Below are 24,225 nucleotides of genomic sequence, written 5' to 3'. Positions count from 1 at the left end.
ATTGTTCCCAGCGAGTTTCTCAGAAAAACCTTCAGTGGTAGCTGGCCTCAAAGTGACCCCATGACCTTCGAAGAAGTGTGGGGGGTTTTTTTGTTTTTGTTTTTTTCTTTTTTAAATATTTTTCTACACAGGGTTTCTGTGTGTGGCCTGTAGGCTGTCCTAGAACTTGCTCTATAGACCAGGCTGGCCTCGGACTCACAGAGATCTGTCAGCCTCTGCCTCCAGAGTGCTGGGATTAAGTGTGTGTGCCACCACTGCTTGTCTTTGAAGTGACATTTTAAATCCCATTCTCTTTTGGATTTTTAGTTGATACCTTAGGTGGGCCCAGTGTCATGCTGTAGTTGGGAGTCTTTGTAGTTTTTGTTTTATTTATCAGCTTTTTCTTTTTTCTCTCTTTTTCAAGACAGGGTTTCTCTGTGTAGCCTTGGCTGTCCTGGACTCACTTTGTAGACCAGGCTGATCTCAAACTCACAGCAATCTGCCTGCCTCTGCCTCCCTAGTGCTGGGGTTAAAGGCATGTGCCACCATGCTCAGCCTGCTTATTTCTTAATATATAGATTTGACATCTTACTAAGTGGTTATATAGCAATTTTGAAACATGTAGTTTTCACTAAAGAAAAAAAATTATACTAACTCAGTAGAAATTGGTGTCTCCAAACAAGATGCAGACAGAGTACAACTGTGCTCTCAGCACTTCAGAGGCCGAGTCAGAGGCAGCCTGGGCTCTGTATAATATCACCCCGTGTTAAGGGTAGGGAAGGGGGAGAGAGGTGGGTGGGAGGGAGAGCGCATGCGCATGTGAGCAGTAAACCAAGCAAGCAGCGTGGCCTGCTATTATCTTCAGTGCTTCTTAATAAAGGCAGCATTAAATGAAATGCTGCAGATCGTGGGGTTGTCACTGGCTTTATCATCCTTAGCAAAGCCTGTAGCATCACTTAGCTGTTTTACCTTGTGCTGTTCTGGCGTGTTTGGGTGGAAAAACTAAGTCAGAGTCAAGTGCCCATCCATTCCCAATGGCAGTCCGTGTCTTGTGGCATCATGGTGAGTTAGTGTCGTCCCTGCTGCCAGACTCTATTTGAGTTCTGGCTCTCAAATCTAGCTGCAGTAGAACCTTGGGCAGTTACTAAACAACCTCATAGTGTCTCCAAAGACTGAGTGGGTTGGTACATGGAAATGCTTTAAGCAGCTCACGGCTTGTCAGAAGATACAGAAGGAGTTAGTAATTAACAATAATGTCCATGGTGATGGTGTGCTTAGTAGTCTCCATTCCAAGTTTTCTTGAAAAACCTAAGTAAAAAATTAGAGGTCAGTTTTTTTTCCCATAAATATTCTGGGCCTGGAGCACATGCTTTTGGTATACTTTATTAGCTCAGTGATTTTTAAGTGATAAGCTATAGCAATAAACAAGGACATCTTACTTTGTTATGAGCAGCTCCTGTCGTCAGACTGGCATGTATTATTACTGTTTTTAGGCAGCAGATAATGGCAGCTTTAAACTCGCAGACTGCCGTGCAGTTCCAGCAGTATGCCGCCCAGCAGTATCCAGGGAACTACGAACAGCAGCAGATTCTCATCCGCCAGCTGCAGGAGCAGCACTATCAGCAGTACATGCAACAGTTGTATCAAGTCCAGCTTGCACAGCAACAGGTATGACGGCAGCTTTAGAGAAGGTGTTGCATTTCCATGGCACCCAGGTTCTTTCCCAACAGTTGTGAATGAATTTTGCATTAGCTAGCCTGAGGTATAAGGTAACTCTTTGGCTGATTGTTTAGGCAGTCTGTTTAGCATTGTGTTGGCAGTTACAAGAGAAAGTACAGAACCTCAGAGGATGTACGTTTATATTGTTAGAAAGGTGTGTGGGAGTTGAATAAGTCTAGAGTCATACCAGTGAGTCTGGTAGGACTGTAATAGTGCCCCTGGAACTGTGAGGACCTGGGTAGCTAGCCTTAGTGTAGGAATATGCACTGTCAGGTCAGGCAGCTTTCAAGGGGTAGACTCCCTTCCCATAGGCCATAGGCTGGTTCCTCGAAGCTGGACCAGACCTGTTATAATTCATGACAGCATATACTCCTTCTCCAACATCCCATTCCTAAATATTTGCTTCAGTGCTAAAGTAGTTTGAGCTGGAGACTCACGACCAAAAATATAGGAGAAAATTATTTAGGTGAAAGCCATGGAAAGCGTCTGACACTTGAGTTCTGTCCTGGCTCTGCCATTATCATTTGATTCTCTGCCATGTTACTCCTGCTCTGATTTCCTGCCTTTTCTCTGTTCTATGAGAGTAAGACACGAGATCAAGGTTTTTGACCTCAGAGGACTATAAAGGGAGAGCAGGTGATAGCTAGGCTGGTGGTATAAACCTGTGATACCAACTACCAGGTGGCTAGGATGGGCAGCTTAGAAGACCCCATCTCCAAGTAAAAAATGGGGTGGAGCGGGTAGAGATAGAAAGATAAATTAAGCCAGGTGTGGTGGCGCACACCTTTAATCCCAGCACTCGGGAGGCAGAGGCAGGCGGATCTTTGTGAGTTTGAGGCCAGCCTGGTCTACATAGCGGGTAAGAAAAGAGAGAGAGAAAGAAAGGAAGGAAGAAAGAAGGAAGGAAGAAAAAGAAAAGAAAGATTAATTGATTTATAAATGCTCACCATAGTGGGCTGTGACTTTTTTTTGACAAAGTTAACATACATATTTTTTCATTATACAATAATAAATATGTTTTAGGAAGGTAGAAAATTTTAAATAAAATAAGCTCTCTTCCCTCATGAGATGACAGCTGTGCCTGGTGGCACACGCCTGTTATCCTGTTATCCCAGCGCTCAGGAGGCAGAGGCAGGCAGATCTCTCTTGAGTTCGAGGCCAGCCTGGTCTAGGAGAGCCAAGGCTACACAGAGAAATCCTGTCTTGAGATGTTGAAAGGCTCCATAGGTTCTACGTAGCTGGGTGTGATGGCACATGCCTTTAAGTGCTGACACTTAAGAGACAGAAGCAGGCGGATTTCTGTGAGTTCAAGATCAGGCTGGTCTACAGAGCAAGTTCCAGGACAGCCAAGGCTACATAGAGAAACCTTGTCTGGAAAAAACAAACATGAAAGAAAGAAAGAAAAATATTCTATATAACCCATCAGAGGATCAGAAGCTACTAAAGCAGTTTTTTGTTTTGTTTTTTTGAGACAGAGTTTCTCTGTATAACAGCGTAGTGTTATACAGTGTAGACCAGGCTGGTCTTGAATTTACAGAGATCCACCTGCCTCTGCCTCCCAATTACTGGCATTAAAGGCGTGCGCCACCATCGCCCGGCTTAAACCACACTTTTTGAGAGATACCTCTTCCTCTTCTGTATAGCCTCTTTGTGCTTTACTATATTACCACCTTCCTCCTTTTTTGCTTAGTTGATAAGTATTGAGATAACAATATTGCCGCCGCACAGTGTCCTGTCCTTACGCTGCTGTCACTTTATGAGGGGAACGTCAGTCTGGTTTGGTAACATGGAATGGAATCAGAAGTAGCAGTTGGAATTAGTGTGACCAAATGCTGTCTGCTCGGTTGCTTCTGGGAATAGATAGGCACAGTAGGCTACCTGAGAATCCAGCCACACACTTCCATTACCACTCAAGTTCTTCTTTAACAGCCACGTAAGAGGAAGGAAGGAGTAGAATCCTCCTACTCTGAAGTATTCTCTTTGTGTAAATACTGAACAAAACTGCTGGGCCTGCTCTTTTGTGTATATAGTGGCCTAGATGTTCATGAATGTTTCTGCTTTTCTTTTGTGGGGAGGTTGTTTTGTTTTGTTTTGTTTTGTTGGAGACAGAGTTTCTCTCTGTAACAGCCCTGGCTGTCCTGGAACTAACTCTGTAGACCAGGCTACCCTCAAACTCACAAAGATTTGCCTGCCTCTGCCTCCTGAGTGCTGGGATTAAAAACATGAGCCACCACTGCCCAGCAATTTTATTTTAGCTTTTGGTTTTTTGAGACAGGGTTTCTCTGTATAGCCTTGGCTGTTCTAGAACTCACTCTGTAGACCAGGCTGGCCTTTTATTTGTCTGTTTCATTTGTTGTCTCAGAGACTTACTGCCTCCGTCTGCTGACCTAGGCCTAGTCCTGGAAACTACTATCCTCGGTACAGTCTAAGCCTCTGAGACTTACTACTTAAACTCAATCTTTCTTGTTCTTGGTGAGCTCAGAGCTGGCTGGTTCAACTCAGTTGTTCTGGCTCAGATTCGTCTCCCAGCTGATTTACTCAATCTGGCTTTTCTTTTGGTCTCTGAATTGCTCTGCTTGGCCTCAAACTAACTCCAGCAGCCTGCTCTAATCGCTTGGCTCCTTCTCGTTCTCTGGCTCGTTGTCTTGACCTGTGTCCAGCCTGTTCTGTCATTCAACTTCTCGGTTTAAAAACTCTCCTGGTCAAACTGCCTCCTCTCTCTCGTTCTGTGTTGCTCCCTTGAGTAGCTTCCCTTTCCTCTCTGTTCTCGTGAGAGTTGGGCGTATCACATTCTGTTAAGCCTCTCTCTGATTTGTCACTTTTTCTGCCGCTCAATTAAACATCATTTAAGCATCAAACATGGGTGCTTCCTTCTACAAACTAACTTTACCTTCGTTGTTTGTGATTAAAGGTGTATACAGCCATGCCTGGGCCTAAGCTTTCTTTACCTGAGACTTGTTCTATGCCAGGCTGGCCTTGAACTCAGATCTGCTTGCCTCTGTCTCCGGAATTAAAGGCTTGTCTATATTCCAGCTGGATCACACAGACCTAGAAGGTCTTTGGATGTGCTCTCTTGCCAGAGCAGCCATGTTCTGAGTTAAAATTCCTCTTCAAATGCCTTCTCCTGCACCATCATGTGATTTTTTGGGGGGGGATTTGATGACTTGTCTCAAGTGTGTGCATTCTTCTGAGTAGTTGCTGCTTTTCCTTTGAACAGATTTAGAACCCAAGCCTTAGAGTATAGTTTAAAATCTTGTGCTCTGTGTAGTGGCAGTGAAAGGTGTTTAAACATAGCACTGAAGAGCAGGGGCAGTTGGAGCTCTCTGAGTTTGGACAGTCTCTAGACAGAGTCGCCAAAAAACCCATTAAATAAATAAAGTAAGCAAGCCCATATTATACAATTGATTGGTGTGTGTGTGTGTGTGTGTGTATGTGTGTGTGTGTGTGTGTGTGTGTGTGTGAGAGAGAGAGAGAGAGAGAGAGAGAGAGAGAGAGAGAGAGATGGGGAGGGGTGTCCTAGAATTCATTCTGTAGACCAGGCTGGCCTGGACCTCAGAGATGTGCATGTTGGGAGTAAAAGTGTGCACCACCACCACCTGACAAAATTGCTTTATAATTACAACACTTCGGAGGCAGAGACAGGTGGATCTTGGAGCTCAAGGACAACCTGGTCTACAGAGCAAGTGCCGGGGATGCTCAGAGAACCCCTGTTTTGAAGAAAGAAAAAAAAAAGTAGGCAAAGCACATCTATAGTTATTAAGCCTGAAACTGAAAATACGGTTGGAAAAGGTATCTCTAGAGGAGAGCACTAGAAAGGACTCTGGAATATAAATAATTTCTTGTTCTGGGTATGGTTACACGGATATGTTTGATATATGAAAATTGATTAAGCTGTGTCGTTTATTATGATTTGCACACTTCTATTTAAAATCGGGTCTCATATAGCCTAGGCCTGCCTCAAACTTACTATGCAGCCAAGACTGACATTGAGCATCTTATCCTTCTCCTCCACCTCTATAGAGTGCTGGGATTACAGGCTTAGATCACCACATTTGTGATGGGAAATGAGTACAGGACTGCACGTGTGATAGGCAAGCACTGTACTTACATAGCTTTCTTCATGTATACTAGGATTCCCTTTTAAGTTCCTCCAAAAGTTAATAAGGAGTTGGAGAAATGGCTCATTGAATAAGCTTATCTTGGGCCTCTCCAGGCACCCATACTACATGGACATACCCATATACATACATATAGTTAAAAATGAAACCATTTCTTGGTTCTTGTTTTTTCGAGACAGAGTTTCTCTGTGTAGCCCTGGCTGTCTTGGACTTGTTTTTATAGACCAAGCTGGCTGCCTCTACCTCCCGAGTGCTGGGAGTAAAAGCTTGCACTACCACTGCCCAGCTAAAATAAATACTTTTAAAGAAAAAAAATTACAAAATAGGTTTAAAGTAGCATTGATAACCTGCTCCTAGTTGATTTGGAAATACCTCCAAATAGGTGTCCTTTAGGGTTAAAGGTGTTTTTTTTTAACTCTCCCATTTTGATTCAGGGCATTAAAAAAAAGTTGTCTGTTTTGTGTGTGTGTGGAGGAGAGGATCACCCTTGCCGTGGTGTGCACGTAGACAGCAGACAAGAACCTGCTGGAGCCAGTTTTCCTCCATCACATGGGTTCCAGAGATCACATTTAGGTCAATAGGTTTGCCAGCAGTCCCTTTTTTTTTTCCCCCTGGTTTTTAAAGGCAGGATCTTTTTGTCTGGCCTTGGCTGTCCTGGACTCTCTTTGTAGACCAGGCTGGCCTTGAACTCACAGTGATCCACTTGCCTCTGCCTCCCGGGTGCTGGAAATAAAGGTGTGCACCACCACGCACCTCAGCAAGCACTCTTATGTGTTACCCTAGATTCATTTCTGTTGTTGTAATAAAATACCCTGACAAGATGAGTTTACTTGAGCTCACAATTCCAAGTTAATAGTCATCACTTTGGGAAAATCACAGTGGCAGGAGGTTGAGACAGCTGGTCACATCATCAGCACAGTCAAGAGCAGAAAGAAAGGAATGCACAGATGGTGCGTTCAGCTGGGTTTCTCTACTCATAGTTCAAGATCTCTGTCTGGGGAGTGGGGCCGCCCTCAGTGGCCTGGGTCCCATCAATTGATGTTATAAACACAGTCTCACAGACATTTCCACAGGCCAGTCTAATGTAAACAGTGTTTCACTGAGACTTTTCCTAGCAGATTCTAGGGTATATCTAGTTAACAATTGGAACTAACTTGTATGCTGAGTCATCTTGCCAGCCATCAGGCAAACTTTTTTCTTTTTTTGGTTTTTGGAGACAGGGTTTCTCTGTGTAGCCTTGGCCGTCTTGGACTTGCTTTGTAGACCAGGTTGGTCTTGAACTCACAGAGATCCATCTGCCTCTGCCTCCCGAGTGCTGGGATTAAAGGTGTGCGCCACCATGCCCGGCAGGGAATCTTTTTTTTCTAGACGATGTATTTACTTTATGTGTATGAGTGTTTTCCCCTGAATATAAATGTATGCTTGTGCATGCCCTGGAACTTCAATGCCAGATATTTGTGAGCCACCGTGGATGCTGGAGACAACCTGAGTCTTCTATAAGAGTAGTCAGTGCGGCCAGGCATGGTGGCGCACACCTTTAATCCCAGCACTTGGGAGGCAGAGGCAGGCGGATAGCTGTGAGTTCGAGGCCAGCCTGGTCTACAAAGCATGTCCAGGACATCCAAGGCTAACACAGAGACCCAGTCTTGAAAAACTTAAAAAAAAAAAAAAAGTAGTCAGTGCTATTAGCCAGTCAGCTCCTCCAATCTGAATGCACACTACTTGATAGTTTATGTGCTGAGGGACAGGAGAACATATTATGTCTGTTTTCCAGTTTTTGGGTTTTTTTGAGTACAGAAAACGATTTTTTATATAATTTATTTAATTTTGTTTTTTTGTGCATTAGTATGAGGGTGTCATATCCTTTGGAACTGTAATTACAGACAGTTGTGAGCTGACATGTGAGTGCTGGGAATTGAACCTGGGTCCTTTGGAACAACAGACAGTGCTCTTAACTGCTGAGGCATCTTTCTAGCCCACAGAAAACTTTTTTATTAAATGATTTATTAATTTTATTTGTGTTGGTGTTTTGCCTGCCTGTATGTCTGTAAGAGGGTGTCAGATCCCCTGGAACTGGAGTTACATAGACAGTTGTGAGCTGACATGCGGGTGCTGGGAATTGAACTCAGGATCTCTAGAAGAGCAGCCAGTGCTTTAACCACTGAGCCATCTCTCCAGCCCCACAGAAAACTTTTTATGTGCAATAAAAACACTGCAGTCCATAATATAAAATAATCTTGAATATGAGCCAAGGTGTATTGTTGTTACTGCATGTCATGACAGCATGGGCAAAGTGTATGTGCTCTGTGTTCAGAACCAAGGCTGTGTGGGAGCAGCCTTGATGCAGCCGAGTGTAGCAGTGTTAGAAACACCTCAAATTTATTATACTTTAATTTTGAATGAATTTGTAGTCCGTGTACCTTTATTTGGAAACTCTGTACTGTACAGCCAGATTTCTTGACACCCCACACACACACACATATTCAGTTATGTGGGGTCCCCATATGGATTTGTAACCCAGTTTAAAAAGCTGGGTGCTAGGCAGGCACTCTACCACTGAGAGCTGTACTCCCAGGCCTCTCTTTATATTTTGAGACAGGGTCTCACTAAGTTGCCCAGGCTGGCATTTCATATCTCAGCCTGTTCTTGAACTTGTAGTCTTCTTTCCTCAACCTTCCAAGTATCTGGAGTCACTGGCACATGCCAGTGGACCCAGCAAATTTCTTTTCTTTGCTTTGCCATGAAGATCAGTCAAATTCAAGATCCTGCTGCCTCAGCTCCTAAGTGCTGGATTATAGGTGTGCGGTACTGTGTCCAGACCAGGATAACATGTTAAATGAGAAAATATTTTGACCTCTAACTTCATTATTATAACCCTTAAATCTTAGATCAATGTTGTTGTTGGTGGTGTTGGTTTGTTGATTTTGTTTTGTTTCTGGAGACAAGGTTTCTCTGTGTAGCCTTTGCTGTCCTGGAGGTTTTTCATTTTTTCAAGTCAGGGCTTCTTTGTGTGTTCTGGCTGTCTTGGAACTTACTATGTCGACCAGGCTGATCTGGCGCTTAACAGAGTTCCACCTGCTTCTGCCTCCCAAGTGCTAAGGCTATAAAGTCACACACCATCACCAACCAGCTAGACCAATGTCTCTTTACAACTTTTTGTTGTTCTTATTTCTTTTTTTCAAGACAGGGTTTCCCTGTGTAGCCTTGACTGTCCTGGATTTGCTTTGAGACCTGACTGGCCTTGAACTCACAGAGATCACCGGCCTCTGCCTCACCAAGTGCTGAGATTATAGGCATGTGCCATGCTACCCAGCATTTCTTTACAACTTGATGGGTAGTTTTATTAAATTTTAGGCTTGATGTGGTGGTGGACAAGTTTAAGGCTAGCCTGGGATATTGATGCCCTATCTCAAAAAAAAAAACAAACCTAAAAATACATACATATATACATACATACATACATACATACATACTTACTTTATTAAAAATTTTTTCTTTGTTGGAGCCAGGGGTATGATTCAGTAGATGAGCACCTGCTGGGGCTTATGTTAGGCTCTGGGTTTGGTCTCTTAACACTGTAAACCTAAATAAAATTTTTTTTGAAAGATTTACTTATTTAGTATGTTTACAGTGTTCTGCCTTCAGTCCAGGCTAGGGCACCAGATCTCATTACAGGTGGCTGTGAGCCACCATGTGGTTGCTGGGAATTGAACTCAGAACCTCTGGAAGATCAGACAGTGCTCTTAATGTCTGAGCCATCTCTCCTGCCATTTATTTTTATTTTGAGATCATAATCTTTCTGTGAATATTAATTTTGTCCATATTAGAATAGTTCACATGTGTGAGGGTTTTGTTTGCTACTTTAGACATCTGTCAAATTTCACAGTTTCTGTTTTTGTAAATGTTTGGGACCATTTGTTTCTTTGAAATATAGTTTTCCTAATTTTAATTTTTGATAGCTGAAGGTAAGGATGGGAAGGTTTAAGTGTTTTGTGGGTTTTGTTTTTGTTTTTGTTTTTTGCACCTCGGTGCTGTGCTGGGCACAAGCATATTCAACATACCCGGTTCTGTAGTTTAAAAGACAGGGTTTCAGTGCGTAGCCCTGGTTGGCCTCACTCTGGTAAACCAGACTAGCCTTAAATTCTGCCTGGCTCTGCCTCCTGGGTGGGTACTGGGATTAATGGCATGTGCCATCATGCCCTGCATATAGTTAAATTTTGTTAAAAAACAAAACATTTACTTCCATTCAATTTTAAGAACATACATAACTTCTGTGCGTGGTGGCAGTGCCATTAATCTAAGCACTCAGGATGGACTCTTTTTTTTTTTTTCTTCCCCAAGACAGATGTAGCCTTTGCAGTCCTGGACTTGCTTTGTAGACCAGGCTAGCCTCGAACTCACAGTCACCTGCCTGCCTCTGCCTCCTGAGTGCTGAGATTACAGGTGTGCGCCATCAACCTCAGTTTGAGTGCTAGGATTAAATAAATAAAGACCTGAGTCGCCACACCTGGCTGAGATTGATTGTTTAGCTGTTGGTGTTATTAATATTTGTTACAAATATGATAAAAATTGGTAAAAGTTGATTAATAATTTCTTAGAATGTTTTAGTGCAGAGCAAATGATGACGCCAGACTTCACTTTTAAGCAAATGTTAGCCTTTCTGGTAAGAGTATGGTAACTTTTTCTCAATTTGTAGGCAGCGTTACAGAAGCAACAAGAAGGAGTAGTGGCTGGGGCTTCATTGCCTGTGTCATCAAAAGTGAATGCAACTGGAACAAGTGATATGATGTCAGTTAATGGACAGGCCAAAACCCACACCGATAATTCCGAAAAAGAACTTGAGCCAGAAGCTGCAGAAGAAGCCTTGGAAAATGGACCAAAAGGTAATGGTTTAGCATATGTATTTGTTATCCTGGTGTCATTCTCTAGACGTCATGAAAAGTAGAAATCAGGACGATAACCTGACGAGCTTGGGGAGGACCCAGATATGTGTGAGTCCAGCATTGCTTTACTCTGAGGGTGATGCTTCTGTTGACATGTTTAGAGAGCAGTTGCTTAGCGTTCATAAAGCCCTGGGTTCAGTTTAGTGCACCACAGGAAACTGAGTGTGGTGGCATGTGCCTGTTGTCCCAGCTTCTGTTTTGTGATTCTTCTGGGAACATTGGTTTCTTTGAAGTATAGTTTTTCTAATTTTAATTTTCAGCAGTTGAAGGTGAGGATGAGAGCTTCAAGTGGTTCTTTTTCTTTTTCTTTTTCTTTTTTTTCTCCTCACCCGCTCCCACCACCCCCAACTTCAGCCTCTGAGTATTGTGCCTGGTACAAACCTACTTAAAAGATTCCTGAAACCTATTCTGTCCTCCCTGGCTTTCTAGAACAAGTAACAACAAAACAAAACAAAACAAAAAGCTCCAGAAAAGACCTTCCTGAGTCTTGCCAAGAGTTTAAACCAAACTGTTTCACATGTATTTACTCTGTAATGTATGTGGGCACACAGAGAGATCAAAGACAACTTGCAAAATTTGGTTCTCTCCTTCTACTGTGTAGATTTTGATGAATCAAGCTTGGTAGCAAGTGCCTTTACCTGCTTGGCTCCTGGGGTTTTTGTTTGTTTGTTTGTTTTTTCTTTTTTGGGACAGGATTTCACTGTGTGGCCCTGGCTTGTCTCCACCTCAGAGAAATCTGTCTGCCTCTGCTGCCAGAGTGAGTGTGGGGAGTAAAGGTGTGCACCACCACAACTTGTGTTTTGTTGTGAGACAACTCAGGATGCCCTTAAACTCACTATGAAGGTGGCTTTGAATTCTAGATCCTAGTTTAAGCAGTGCTGATGATTGAACCGGGGATTTGTGAGTGCCGGGCAAGCACTCTCAACGGAGCTACATCCCCAGCCTGCTAGTGTCTGTAAACGAGCGGGAGTATTTTGTTAGTGAATCTAAGTAACTTAACAGGAACACCCGCCTCGTTCTGCAGTACACAGGAAAATTGCTCAATAACAACAAGATGGGTGTCCTTGCCATGTGCTTTCCTCCAATGGTTCTAATATTGTCCAGGATTTTCTGTTTTTCTTAGCTCTTTTCAGAAAAGCCCTTAGAACTTTAGGTGCTCAGAGGTTAAGACTTTTCCACAAGTAGAATGAAATGAAAGCAGGGAAAATCACTTGTAAGATTGTGGAACCCAGCTGGGCGTAATAGCACACATCTTTAGTCCCAGCACTCCGGAGGCAGAGGCAGGTGGATTGATGTGAGTTTGAGGCTAGCCTGGTCTACAAAGTGAGTCCAGGGCAGGCAGGCCTGTAAAATTATGGATTCCATTTTATTGAAGAGATATGATGACCTCTGCATACCTGTAAACCTTGGATTTTGTTTTGTTTTGTTTTTCGTTTTGTTTGTTTGTTTGTTTGTTTTTTGTTTGTTTTCCGAGACAGGGTTTCCTCTGTGTAGCCTTGCCTGTCCTAGGCTCACTTTATAGACCAGGCTGGCCTTGAACTCACAGAGATCTGCCTGTCTCTGCCTCCCGAGTGCTGGGATTAAAGGCGTGTGCCACCACACCCGCAGACCTTCTTGGATATTACACTAACCTGAGAGGCTTCTGTTTCCCTCCATCCTTGGTCTAAACTGACCATATTGTCCTTGGTGTCAGAACAGAGGTAGCCCAATGAAGATATTCTCTGTATGAACCTTTTCTCTTCAGCTTTTGAAAATCCTGTTGCCTTTAGAATCTCTTCCAGTGATTGCAGCTCCATCCATGTGGACAAGACCACAGATCAAAGACTTTAAAGAGAAGATTCGGCAGGACGCAGACTCTGTGATCACAGTGCGCCGTGGAGAAGTCGTTACCGTCCGAGTCCCCACCCATGAGGAAGGATCATACCTCTTTTGGGAATTTGCTACAGACAGTTACGACATTGGGTTTGGGGTTTATTTTGAATGGACAGACTCTCCAAACGCTGCTGTCAGTGTGCATGTCAGTGAGTCCAGTGATGACGACGAGGAGGAGGAAGGTAGGCCTTGCTCAGTAGCTGCTACATTGTGTGTGTCATTCCTCTCTGACCTTACGCTTCCTGCTGAACACTTAGTAGACAGGAGTACTCTGTTCTGTAGTAGCATGCTGGCTGTAAAGGCTCTGAGAAAAGCCAGTCTCTCACAAAGAAGGCCTTGAACATGAATTTCTGTAAAATGACAAGAAAGTCCATTTGGTAGTCTATTTTATTAGTTTCTGAATGTTGTTTTATTTATAGCCTTGTGTGTTGGAAAGCTAAGTATGTGAAGAAGTCACTTTAAGGTTTGCTTTTGTTTGTATATTTTAAGCTTTGTGCAGTGGCAGTATCATAGCCAATGAGATTTGTCCGAGGCATGATTATTGCTAATTGTATATTTTGTTTGTTTTTGAGACAGGACCTTGCTTTGTTGCCTTGGCTGGTCTTGAACTGCTGGACTCAAGCAGTCCTCTACCTCAGCTTCCCTAGTTAGCTGGGACTGTCAGTGTATGCCACCATTCCCCAGTTTGAAAAGGTTGGAAGACCAAGTAAGATTTCTTGTCAGAGCCTGGTAGTAGTGGCGCACGCCTTTAATCCCAGCACTTGGGGAGGCAGAGGGTGAGTTTGAGGCCAGCCTGGTCTACAGAGAGTTCCAGGACAGCCAAGGCTACACAGAGAAACCCTGTCTTGGTCGGGGGATCCTTGTCAACAAAGGAATTAATATTTCTTGATAGCAGCTTTTTTATTTGTTTGAAAGACAGGATCCTCCTATGTGAGTTCAAGGCCCACCTGATCTACAGAGAGAGTTCCAAGGCAGCCAAGGCTACACAGAGAAATCTTGTCTTGAAAAACAAAAAACAGAACCAAAGACAGGATCCTCCTGTTTCAGTCAAGTGCTAAGATTATAGTACCATAGCTGGCCTTTTTCTCTCTTGCATTTGCTCTTTTTGTTTTTTGTTTATTTTTGAGAAAGAGTGAGACAAGGTTCCATGCAGCAAAAACTGGCCTCTAATGACTATATAGTCAAGTATGGCCTTGAACTCTTGATCTTCATGCCTCTGTCTCCACCTCCCAGGTCCTGGGTAAGAAGTTGTATATAGCCAGGTGTGGTGGCACACGCTTCACCCAGGAGGCAGAGGCAGGAGGATCTCTTTTAGTTGATGACCATCTGCTCTACATAGTGAGTCCAGGACACCCAGGGCTATTACATAGAGAAACCCTGTCTCAAAAAACCAAACAACAACAAAGTTATGTGTAAATAATGAAAACTCACCAGAATACCGCACTTAAGACAAATCCCAGGGGGCTGGAGAGATGGCTCAGTGGTTAAGAGCACTGCCTGCTCTTCCAGAGGCCCTGGGCTCAATTCCCAGCAACCACACGGCAGCTCACAACTGTTTGTAGCTCCAAGGTCTGACACCCTCACACCAACGCACATAAATTAAAATTAAATAAAATATATATTTTTAAAAAGACAAATTCCAGTCATTCTTGTCTTTGCAAACCACTGTTTTACAAGAACGTGACTTCTCAGTACACGGAACCAAGCATTTTGAAAGACCTTAGTGAACTATCTTGGTCTAAGTTAAAAGATGGATTAATCTTTGAGCACCTGCTCTCCCGAATTTTGTTAGCTGGAAAAGCTAGAACTCAGGACATTTATACAAGCCAAGTAAGCTAGAATGAAACAGACTCTGTACTGTGGCGCTAGCCTTGGTTCCACTTCTCAGGGCTAACTGACCTGCCAGGTGGCTCATAGGAAGTCCTAGTTCTTGTTCAGAGTACTATAGTGTCTCGTGGCAGCGGTGTTAAGGCAGGTTTCAGAACTGTTCTTGGAAGTGCATGGAGTGAACATGAGTCCATTTGACTTTAGAAATAGAGCATTCTTGAATCACATTGCCACACTTGACACCACATACGGGAGCATATAGAGCACTTAGACCATAAGCATTTCCTGAAATTCATTTAATATGTAGTTTAACAATTGGAATTTCATACTAGTCATCTGTTTTTCAGATGGAACAAAAGACACGTTTTGTTCCATACCATTTTTGTTTTGTTTTGTTTGGTTGGTTTGGTTTGGTTTTGGTTTTTAGTTTTCTGAAATAAGGTTTCTCTGTGTATCCTTGGCTGTCCTGGACTGGCTTTGTAGACCAGGCTGGCCTCGAGCTTACAGAGATCCACCTCTCTCTGCCTCCTGAGTGCTGCCACTACGCCCGGCTCTGTACCATTTTCTATATAAACCATCAGAGTGTCCCAAGGATTTCAGTACGTCGTGGAGACTGACTGTCATTCCAGAAGGTTAAAATCCTTACTTACATCATAGGTCCAGGTTTGAGCTGGTAATATCAAAACATGTGCTGCTTTCTCTTGCATAGCTTTTTTTGGGGGGCGGGGCAGGGTGTGACTGTGTTGCCCTGGCTCTCCTAGAACTCACTGGGTAGACCAGGCTGCCCTCAAATACAAAGAAACCCACTGGACTGCTTCCCAAATGCTGAACTTAAAGATACATACCACCACTGGGTTGACATATTTTTGTTTGGGGGTTTTGGGGTTTTTCAAGACAGTGTTTCTCTGTGTACCCCTGGCTGTCTTGTTTTGGAACTTGCTCTATAGACCAGGCTGGTCTGAAACTTAGAGAGATCTACCTACCTCTGCCTCCTGAGTACTGCGATTAAAGGCATGCACCACCACCACCCGGCTTGTTTTTAAGATTTTTTTTTAATACTTTCTTTTTTTTTTTTAAGTAATTATTATTATGTATATGGTGCTCTGCTTGCATGTATACATGCAGGCCAGAAGAGGGTGTCAGATCTCAGATCACATTATAGATGGTTGTGAGCTACCATGTGGTTGCTGGTGTATATTTGCACACCAGAAGAGAACACCAGATGTTCTTATAGATGGCTGTGAGTCACCATGTGGTTGTTGGGAATTGAACTCAGGACCTTTGGAAGAGCAGCCAGTGCCCTTAACCTCTGAGCCATCTCTCCAGCCTCGCCAGCCCAGTTTTTAAGATTTTTAAAGATTGACTTCTTGTTTTATGTGAGTGGATGTTTTGCCTGCTTGTATGTTTGTGTGCCACATGCATGTCTGATGACCACAGAGGTCAGAAAGGTGGTCAGGTCTTCCGACACTGTAGTTAGAGAGAATTGTGAGCTGTCATGTAGGTGCAGCGAATCAAACTGTGCTCCTTCCCAAGAGCAAGTCACCGCAACTGCTAAGCCAGTTCCAGGGCTTTGGCAGTTTTTTGTTTTGTTTTAGGTAAAAACCTGTTAGCTCAGCAAGGTAACTTTATTTTCTTAACCATACACAAAATATGTATTTACAAGCCTGGTTCTACAACTAAATACTAGCTCTTTAGAAATCACTTTGCATCTGTGTCCTTTTACCTAGGAGTCTACCATTCTCTTGAGTTATCCAAACCCAAGATATCCAAACCTTAGCTCTTTCCTATAATGCTGTTTTACCTGCTGTTTTATTCTGCCAGCTTCCTCTCTGTTCTGGCGAGCCCAAGAGAAAAACCCTATCTCTTACCTGGAGCTCCTTCCATGAGGGCTTTTCCAAGCCAAAAGGCTGGCAGTTTGTTTTTAATGGTGTTTTTTCCTGAGTACTAGCAGCAAAGTAAGACATGTCCTGTAATACTCACCAAAACAAAAATAGGAGGACGGGGCAAGGAAAGGTAAAATCTGAATAGTTAGTTTAGCTGGTGCCACTACCTGCATCCCAGTAGTGCCACAGCAGCCTTAGCCAGTGGCTAGGCCTGTGCTGGTCTTTCTCATACAGCGGAGACTCATTCAGTTCAGACCATTTGCAGACACAAGGAAAGTTTGTGTACTTCTGAAAGAGCTTTTTGAGCACAGTGTAAGAGTCTTACTGAGAAGTATTTTCAGTGGTTAGTTCTGCCTAGATGTGATTGCTTTCATCTGTAATCTCAGCACTAAGGAGGCTGAGGTTGGAGATTGTTATGTGTTTGAGGCTAGCTTTGCTTATATAGTGAGTTGCAGGTCAGCCTGGGCTACTAAGAGAGACTATGTCTCAAAAACTAAGGAGAAAGGGCTGGCGAGAGGGCTCAGCAGTTAACAGCATTCCCTCTTGCAGAGGACCAGGCTTGATTCCCAGCTCCTACACAGTTGTTTATAACTGCCCTTAACTGTAGTTCCAGAAGAACCCGTGTCCGCCTCTGGCCTCGGCAGGCACCATGTATGTACTCTTTGTACATACACACATACAGGTCAGAAGCCCATGATCATAAAAAATCATCATCATAATAATGTCTTTTTAAAAAATAGCCAGGCGGTGGTAGCACACACCTTTAATCCCAGGGTTTGGGAGGCAGAGGCAGGGGGATCTCTGTGAGTTTGAGGCCAGCCTGATTTACAGAGTGAGTTCCAGGACAGCCAGGGCTACACAGAGAAAACATTAACAATGACAGACTGTGATCAGAGCTTGTTTTTTGTCCACTTGTTTCATCTCTGTTAAACAAGTGTAGTGGAACTAAGTCAATTTGTAGTTACCTCTGACTACCTCTCTTGTGGTTTTTATGCTTGATATACAGAAACAGTAGTCTGCTTAGGCTACCTTCTACCATTCCTAAAATGAAGGTGGACTGACTCATTGTGGAAGAGGAGATAGCACAGCATTTTCTTTGGTGTTCTTTAAGCAAGATTGTTTTGTTTTTAAATAATTTGTTGGGCATGGTGGCTCACACCTTTAATCCCAGCACTTGGGAGGCAGAGGCAATCAGATTGCTGTGAGTTCGAGGCCAGCCTGGTCTACAAAATGAACTCAGGACAGCAAAAGCTAACAGAGAAACCCTGTCTCAAAAACAAAACAAACAAACAAAAATAATAATATTTTATGTGCATTGGTATGTAGGTGTCAGATCCCTTAGAACTGGAATTATAGACAGTTGTGAGCTGCCATGTGGGTTGCTGGGAATTGAACCTGGGTCCTTTGGAAGAGCAGCCAGTGCTCTTAACCACTGAGCCATCTCTCTAGCCCGTTTGTTTTTATATAAGGAAGGAGTTAGGAATTGGAAGGCTGGGGTACAGTTGTTACTACTAACTGCATTTGTTACTGGACTCCCAGAGCCCAGCAGCTTTGCACAGTAGTGGTCAGGAATGCACGTGAGGGGCTGAAATGTGCCTGCATGCAGAGTTGGAGACTGATTAAGAGAATTCCTAACAAACAATTTCTCCAAGAGTACAATTTCATTGTTTGATGAGCAAGGTGATTTTCCTGGATCTATCATTTGACTTGTTCTTTCTCACTTTATCACAGAAAACGTTACTTGCGAAGAGAAAGCCAAAAAGAATGCCAACAAGCCTCTGCTGGATGAGATTGTGCCTGTGTACCGGCGGGACTGTCATGAGGAAGTGTATGCTGGCAGTCACCAGTATCCAGGGAGGGGAGTCTATCTCCTCAAGTTTGATAACTCCTACTCTCTGTGGAGGTCCAAGTCAGTCTACTACAGAGTGTATTACACTAGATAAAGCCAGTGGTGCAGAGTCTGGTGTCTAGGGTTGGGCAAAAGATGACATTTAGTTTCTTTTGACTTTTGTGGCGCATAGGAGTCAGTGTTTACCTTCTCGATTGTGTTCTGATGGTTTGTGAACTCTTGCTGGGAACCAGGATCCCTTGAGACTCTTAAGCATTAGTGCTCTGAGATTAACAGCAGTTCAGAGACTCATCCAGCCCTTGGGTGCTGACCAGCAGAGCCATTGGTGATCCTGGAGTTACGTGAGCTGCCTGTTAAATATTCAGTCTCCAAAATAAAGGTCCCAGCATCGACCTGATCTGGCTGGTGGTCGTCCGTTGCCGTGTGCTCTGTGTCTACCAGAGCCCACAGCTGCCGCCCTCCTGGAGTGCCTCTGCTGAAGTCGGCTTCAGGTGCAGGTGGCTTGGGCTGAAGCTCATCAGTGTGAAGCTGCACACTCAAGACTTCGTGGAGTGTAGCAGAAAAGGAAACGCTCAGCTCGCTCTCACCTGAGTAGCCCATGTTGGTTTTGCTTTGGGTACAGCTATTAGTTAGTTATGTTACAGAGAATTATTTTCTGAGAGAATCTTAAACGTAGAATATTCAAACCTAGTAGGTAATTGATGTGTAAAGACTCATAGAAGAGCTCAGCGTCCTTCCTGCCAGGTCCCCCAGGCTTCCTGTTTGCCACCCGCCACTGGAACAAAACAAAACTAGCTGATTCTCTTTTGACATAGTTTTGTGGAACATCTCAAATTGAAATCATTTTCTGTAAAAATCATACAGCCAGGAATTTTATAAACTCAAATTGGCATCTAGTGAATTAAAATATGCAAAGTCCCTTTAGTATAATTGACATTCAAGGAGTACCTTTGCACTAAAGGAAATCACTGCCAGAGACAGACCAAATTTCTTTTCTGTTTGTTGTTAAGAGTACAAACCATTCCACAATCCCAGTATGGAATCACATACTAGAGAAAATTGGAAGTGCACAGCTGTGGTTAAATGCTACAGCTCCAATATGCATTATGTCTTGCTGGTGGGAAAAAGTACATCATTGGTTTTCTTAAGAAAACAAACCCACATTCATTATTTCAAATTTGTATAAGTGGTAAATTATCTAGAGAGAGGATTGTATAGGTAGAAAATGACAGTGCACACACCTAGTATCATTTTGTCGCTGAAAACTTAGATTTAATTTTGACATCACAGGGGGCTGGAGAGGTGGCTTAGCAGTTAAAAAGCGCTGCCTTGCTCTTTCAGAGGTCCTGAGTTCAATTCCCAGCAACTACATGGTGGCTCACAACTATCTATAATGTGGTCTGATGCCCTCTTCTGGCATGCAGGTATACATGCAGATAAAGCACTCGTATATATTAAATAAATAAATCTTTTTTCTTTTCTTTTTTCTTTTTTTTTTTTTTTTTTACGTCACAGATCACTTCCAGGGATCCCACTGGCTAGGTGCAGTGTGCACAGTTCACTACATTCAGGCTGTTTGAGGTTTTCATACACTGCATTTTTTTCCTGTTTTTAATACCTGGTTTTATAGGTATTTAACTCTGTTCTCTTTTTGGTTGTTAAGAAACTGGATTGTTTTCTGTTAACCAGTGCTTATTTTGTGTTTTTTGATTCTCATTCAGCAGTAGTCAAATGTCTATGCTGTTACACCCAGAATATTCATTAGGCTGCCCCACAGCTCTTCTGTATATATAGAAACCACAGAGTTAGGATTTTTTTTTAAATGAGAAAAATACTGTATTTAAAATGTAAAATAAACTTTTAAAAAGCAGGCACTAATATATATTTCTCTCAGCCTTTGATTACAAGTTTGTCCTTGCACATGTTAAGATAAATTATCTTCTAAAAATATTGTTCTTGGGAGCAGTGTATGTCACTTTACATAGCAGTTCCTGTCACATTTTTGGTTCTAAACTTTTTTTATTGCCTTTGGCTGTTGATTAGTACCATACAAGTGCGATTTCAAAATTCTTGAAAGTAATATATTTAATCAATTAAAATGTTTATCTGTAACTTGTTGATGTTTCTGTTAATACAGTTCCCTTAAGTATTTAACTGCCTTTTTTTTTTTCATTTAGATAGGATAAGAAATGTCTAAATGATCTTTTCTGTTTATATGTTAAAAACAAAAACAAAAACAAACTCTTTCTGATTGGCTAGTTGTCCATGAGTCATAGTGGATTTTAAATTGTCCAGACTGGGCAAGAAGGGAACTGTTGGCTTTTCAACCTGCGGGTGACCAGCTTATAGCGTGTTCTCCAGAGATGCCCTGTGTGGCCTCTAAGTGGAACAGGTGATTACAGAGCGTCAGGTCACGCTGAATGTAGGGTACCAGGGTTTTTTGAAATTTAGACAGACTGAATGAGATGGTTATCTTGGTACCTGTGCTGTGTGTTGTAGCTTGAAGTCAAACCTAGGGACAGTGACGGGAGCCAGTGCAACATCAGGATTCTTTGAGGCCATGCCTCAGAGTCTAGTCACCATTATGGAAGAGAAGCTCTGCTTGCAGTTAATAAAAGCTGCCAGCTGTGACACTTCAGCAATCCACACCGTCTGTTTCATTCCCAAGCTCCCACACACACACACACAACCTAAAAATGTATGCCTGTCATCTGTTGGGGGCAGAGCAAGTCTTCACTCATTTCTAGCCACCAACTTTTTAAAATGTGTATGAATTAGTATTAGCTGTTAGGATGTTGCTACATGGTCCAGGCTGGCCTTGGACTCACTGTGTAAGCCATGCTGCCTTGAGTCTAGTCTTCCTGCTTCTGCCCTCTGAGCACTGAGATTTATAGATGTGTACTACCACACTCGGCCAGTACTAGGCTTTCTCATTAATCTATTTGTGTGTATGGGTGTTTTGCCTACATGTATGTCTGTGCACTACATTCATACCTAATACATGGAAAGGCCAGAAGAAGCATTGAACACCCTGGAACTGGAGTTACAGACAGCTGTGAGTTGCCATGTGGATGCTGGGAAATTGACCCCAGCTCCTCTAGAAGAGCAGCCAGTGAGTGCTCTTAACTGCTGAACCATCTCCCCAGTCCTGTTGTTGGACTTTGCTCTCATATACTTAGGTGTAATCCTCAACTTTCTTGCTGATTTTTTTTTTTTTTTTTTTTTTTTGGTTTTTCGAGACAGAGTCTCTCTGTGTAGCCTTGGCTGTCCTGAACTCACTTTGTAGACCAGGCTGGCCTCGAACTCACAGCGATCCGCCTGCCTCTGCCTCCCAAGTGCTGGGATTAAAGGCGTGCGCCATCACCGCCCGGCTCTTGCTGATTTTTTTAAAAGAGTAAATGATTGTCTTTCTTACAGAGCCATGCTTTGATCTCTTTGCATTGGCAGTTTCCAAGCACTTACTATCTTTGCCAGTTTTCCTTTGATAAAATGCAGGTATACTAAACTACCTCTACATGCCACTTGTGAGCCATGAGTTGATTATTTGAATTATTTGATCAGGTACTTAATTTGGTACAGGAAATTAAGTGGCTGGCTTTGCCATGTAATTGGCACTTCCCTTCTTTTTGGCCAGGGCCTCACACTATAGTCCAGGCTGGCCTGGAGCTCCCTGTGTAGCCTAGGCTAGCCTCAGACTCATACTGACCCTTCTGCCTTAGCCTCCTATGTTCTAGGATCACAGGCGTGAGTCACTGTACCTGGCTGAACATTACCTCTAGAATCTAAGCAGTCAAAACCCATGTACACACTGGATTATACATGTTTTTTTAAAAAAACAACTTGTTTTTTGAGACAGAGTTTCTCTGTGTCCTGGAACTCACTCTGTTCAAACACAGAGATCCACCTGCCTCTGCCTCTGCTTCCCAAGTGATGGGTTAAAGATTTAAAAACAAAATAAAAAAAAAAACTTTAAAAGCATATCTAGAGACTGCAGAGATGGCTCAGTGGTTAAGAACATGTACTGCTCTTCCAGAGGACCTGAGTTCAGTTCCCAGCACCCACACTGGGCTATTCTCAGCTATAACTCAAGCTCCAAAGAATCCAATATCCCTCCTTTTCCAGCCTCCTTGGGCATCCATACACCTGTGAGAATAGACGTGAATAAAAGTTAAGTGTTGCCGGGCGTGGTGGTGCATGCCTTTAATCCCAATACTCAGGAGGCAGAGGCAGGCGGATCTTTGAGTTCGAGGGCAGCCTGGTCTACAAAGAGAGTCCAGAACCAACCAAGGCTACATAGAGAAACCCTGTCTCCAAAACCAAAGAAACCAAACTGTTTTGGGAAACTTTTCATATACTAACTATGGGTGGACTAACGAATACACCGAATGCTTGGTACCACAAATGTGTCTGGTTTTAGGCTTTTACAGATGCTGGGATTGGGACCTGAGTGTGGGCATGAAGGTCATTTCTGTTTGATGTGCATGTTAACTCACAGCCTGAAGATAAGTTTATTCAATACTTTGAGCCTGCCTGCATTTGACTGTAGCCCTCAAGGTGAGGTTAGTTCCAGATTTCTCTCCACTTGGCATCAGTGCTCAGGAAGTGTGTGGAACTTTGAATTTTCAGGGTGGCTCAGCAGGTAATGCTTCTTGTAGTGCATGTTTGACCAGCTGAGTTCATCCCAGAACCCCATGTAAGAGCAGAAGGAGAAATCCATAGCCCACAAAATCTCCTAATCTCCACACTTGAACTGTGGCGTGTACATGCCCTTATGCACATACACACACACACACACACACACACACACACACACACACACACACACACACACTAAAGTTTAATTCTAAAAAAAATCCTACTGTGTTTCCCTGGTAACTGCAAAAGGGTAAAGCATTTCTTTGTATTGATTGTTTGGATTTCATCTCCTGAAAATTTCCTATGCCCTTTACCCATCTCAATTAAACTTTTTGGTTTTATTATTGAGTGTTTTGCCTGAATGTATGCCTGTGCAGCACACGGTGCCCACAGAGGTGAGACGGTGGTGTCAGATACACTGGAGTGACTTACAGATAGATGGTCGTGAACTGCCATAATGAGACCTGAGCTTTGCAAGGAAACTAAGCGCTCTCAACCACTGAGCTATCAGTTGAGTAATTGTATATGAGTTTATTATTTTTAAATAACGTGTAAAGGTATGACGATGCATGCCTTAAATCCCATCACAGAGAGGCAGAGACAAATGGGCCTCAGTGGATTTGAAGCCAGACTGGTTTCCATAGCGAGTTCTAGGATAGCATTGGCTACCTAGACTGTATCTAAATAAGTAAACAATTCCAACCGCTTGCTTTTACCATTAAGGATGCTGGGCTGAAAACCTGCTAGCTCAGGCAGAGGAAGCACCCAGCTGACCTTTCTACTCAGTTCACATCTCTGAAGAAAAAGCCCAAGACTCACATGCTCTGCTGACAGCCCAGGAGGAAAAGTCAAAAACTAAAAGCCAAAGAGCTTGCTAGCTCAAAGCTCAAAAAGCCCCAGATCCTCTTCTTAGCCAACCTGTCTTAACCAGTCAACTCAGAGTGCCTCCTACTTTTTAATCCCTGTCAGCTGGTTTCTTGACCTAGGGTTTTTTTAGTTTGTTTTGTTTTTTGACCTAGAATTAATTTTATTAAATCCTGTGCACAGAATGATCTTGTATTAAAAGGGTGTGCTAAGGCTACACAGAGAAACCCTGTCTCGGAAGGAAAAAAAAAAGTATATGCTAAGGCTGGCTGAACCACACCTTAATCACCTGTTTACAATAGATAGAAAGTTCTTGGGCTAAAGGTGTGTGTTAGGGCTGAATCAAGCCAAAAAAAAAAACAGGTTTTTACAGTTGACAATCTCAGGGTTCACAGTGGAATCAAATATCCTGCAACACACATCACAGCAAAGCTTGACAGTTGTCACATAGTCACAGGATATTCTGTGCTGCTGTTGACCTGTGACCTCTTGTGATTAGAAAATGAGTTATCCCTGAAAGGCTTTCCTGGCAGGTT

General features: G+C 43.0%; 1 protein-coding gene and 1 long non-coding RNA gene across 2 annotated transcripts in view; one reads left to right on the top strand and one right to left on the bottom strand.

Annotated features, from left to right (window-relative positions):
- ACBD3 (acyl-CoA binding domain containing 3) overlaps positions 1–18,582 on the top strand; it is a 30,829-nt gene extending 12,247 nt beyond the window's left edge. Inside the window, exons 5-8 of the mRNA XM_084793876.1 lie at positions 1,473–1,647; positions 10,513–10,699; positions 12,529–12,813; positions 18,073–18,582. Of these exons, the coding sequence (XP_084650002.1) occupies positions 1,473–1,647; positions 10,513–10,699; positions 12,529–12,813; positions 18,073–18,284 (859 nt within the window). The 3' untranslated portion in view covers positions 18,285–18,582. The remainder of the gene's footprint in view (positions 1–1,472; positions 1,648–10,512; positions 10,700–12,528; positions 12,814–18,072) is intronic.
- Positions 18,583–19,453: 871 nt separating this feature from the next.
- On the bottom strand, positions 19,454–23,498 carry LOC311604288. The gene is made up of 2 exons (XR_014781431.1): positions 21,555–23,498; positions 19,454–21,377 (listed from the first exon to the last, which is right to left on the bottom strand). It is a non-coding gene; the product is annotated as an uncharacterized lncRNA (long non-coding RNA).
- Between the last annotated feature and the right edge of the window lie 727 nt (positions 23,499–24,225).

The sequence above is a fragment of the Acomys minous genome (genome assembly GCF_964271855.1).
Source record: "Acomys minous genome assembly, chromosome: 1".
Classification (NCBI taxonomy): Eukaryota; Metazoa; Chordata; class Mammalia; order Rodentia; family Muridae; genus Acomys; species Acomys minous.
This window is presented reverse-complemented; position numbering and strand designations above follow the sequence as displayed.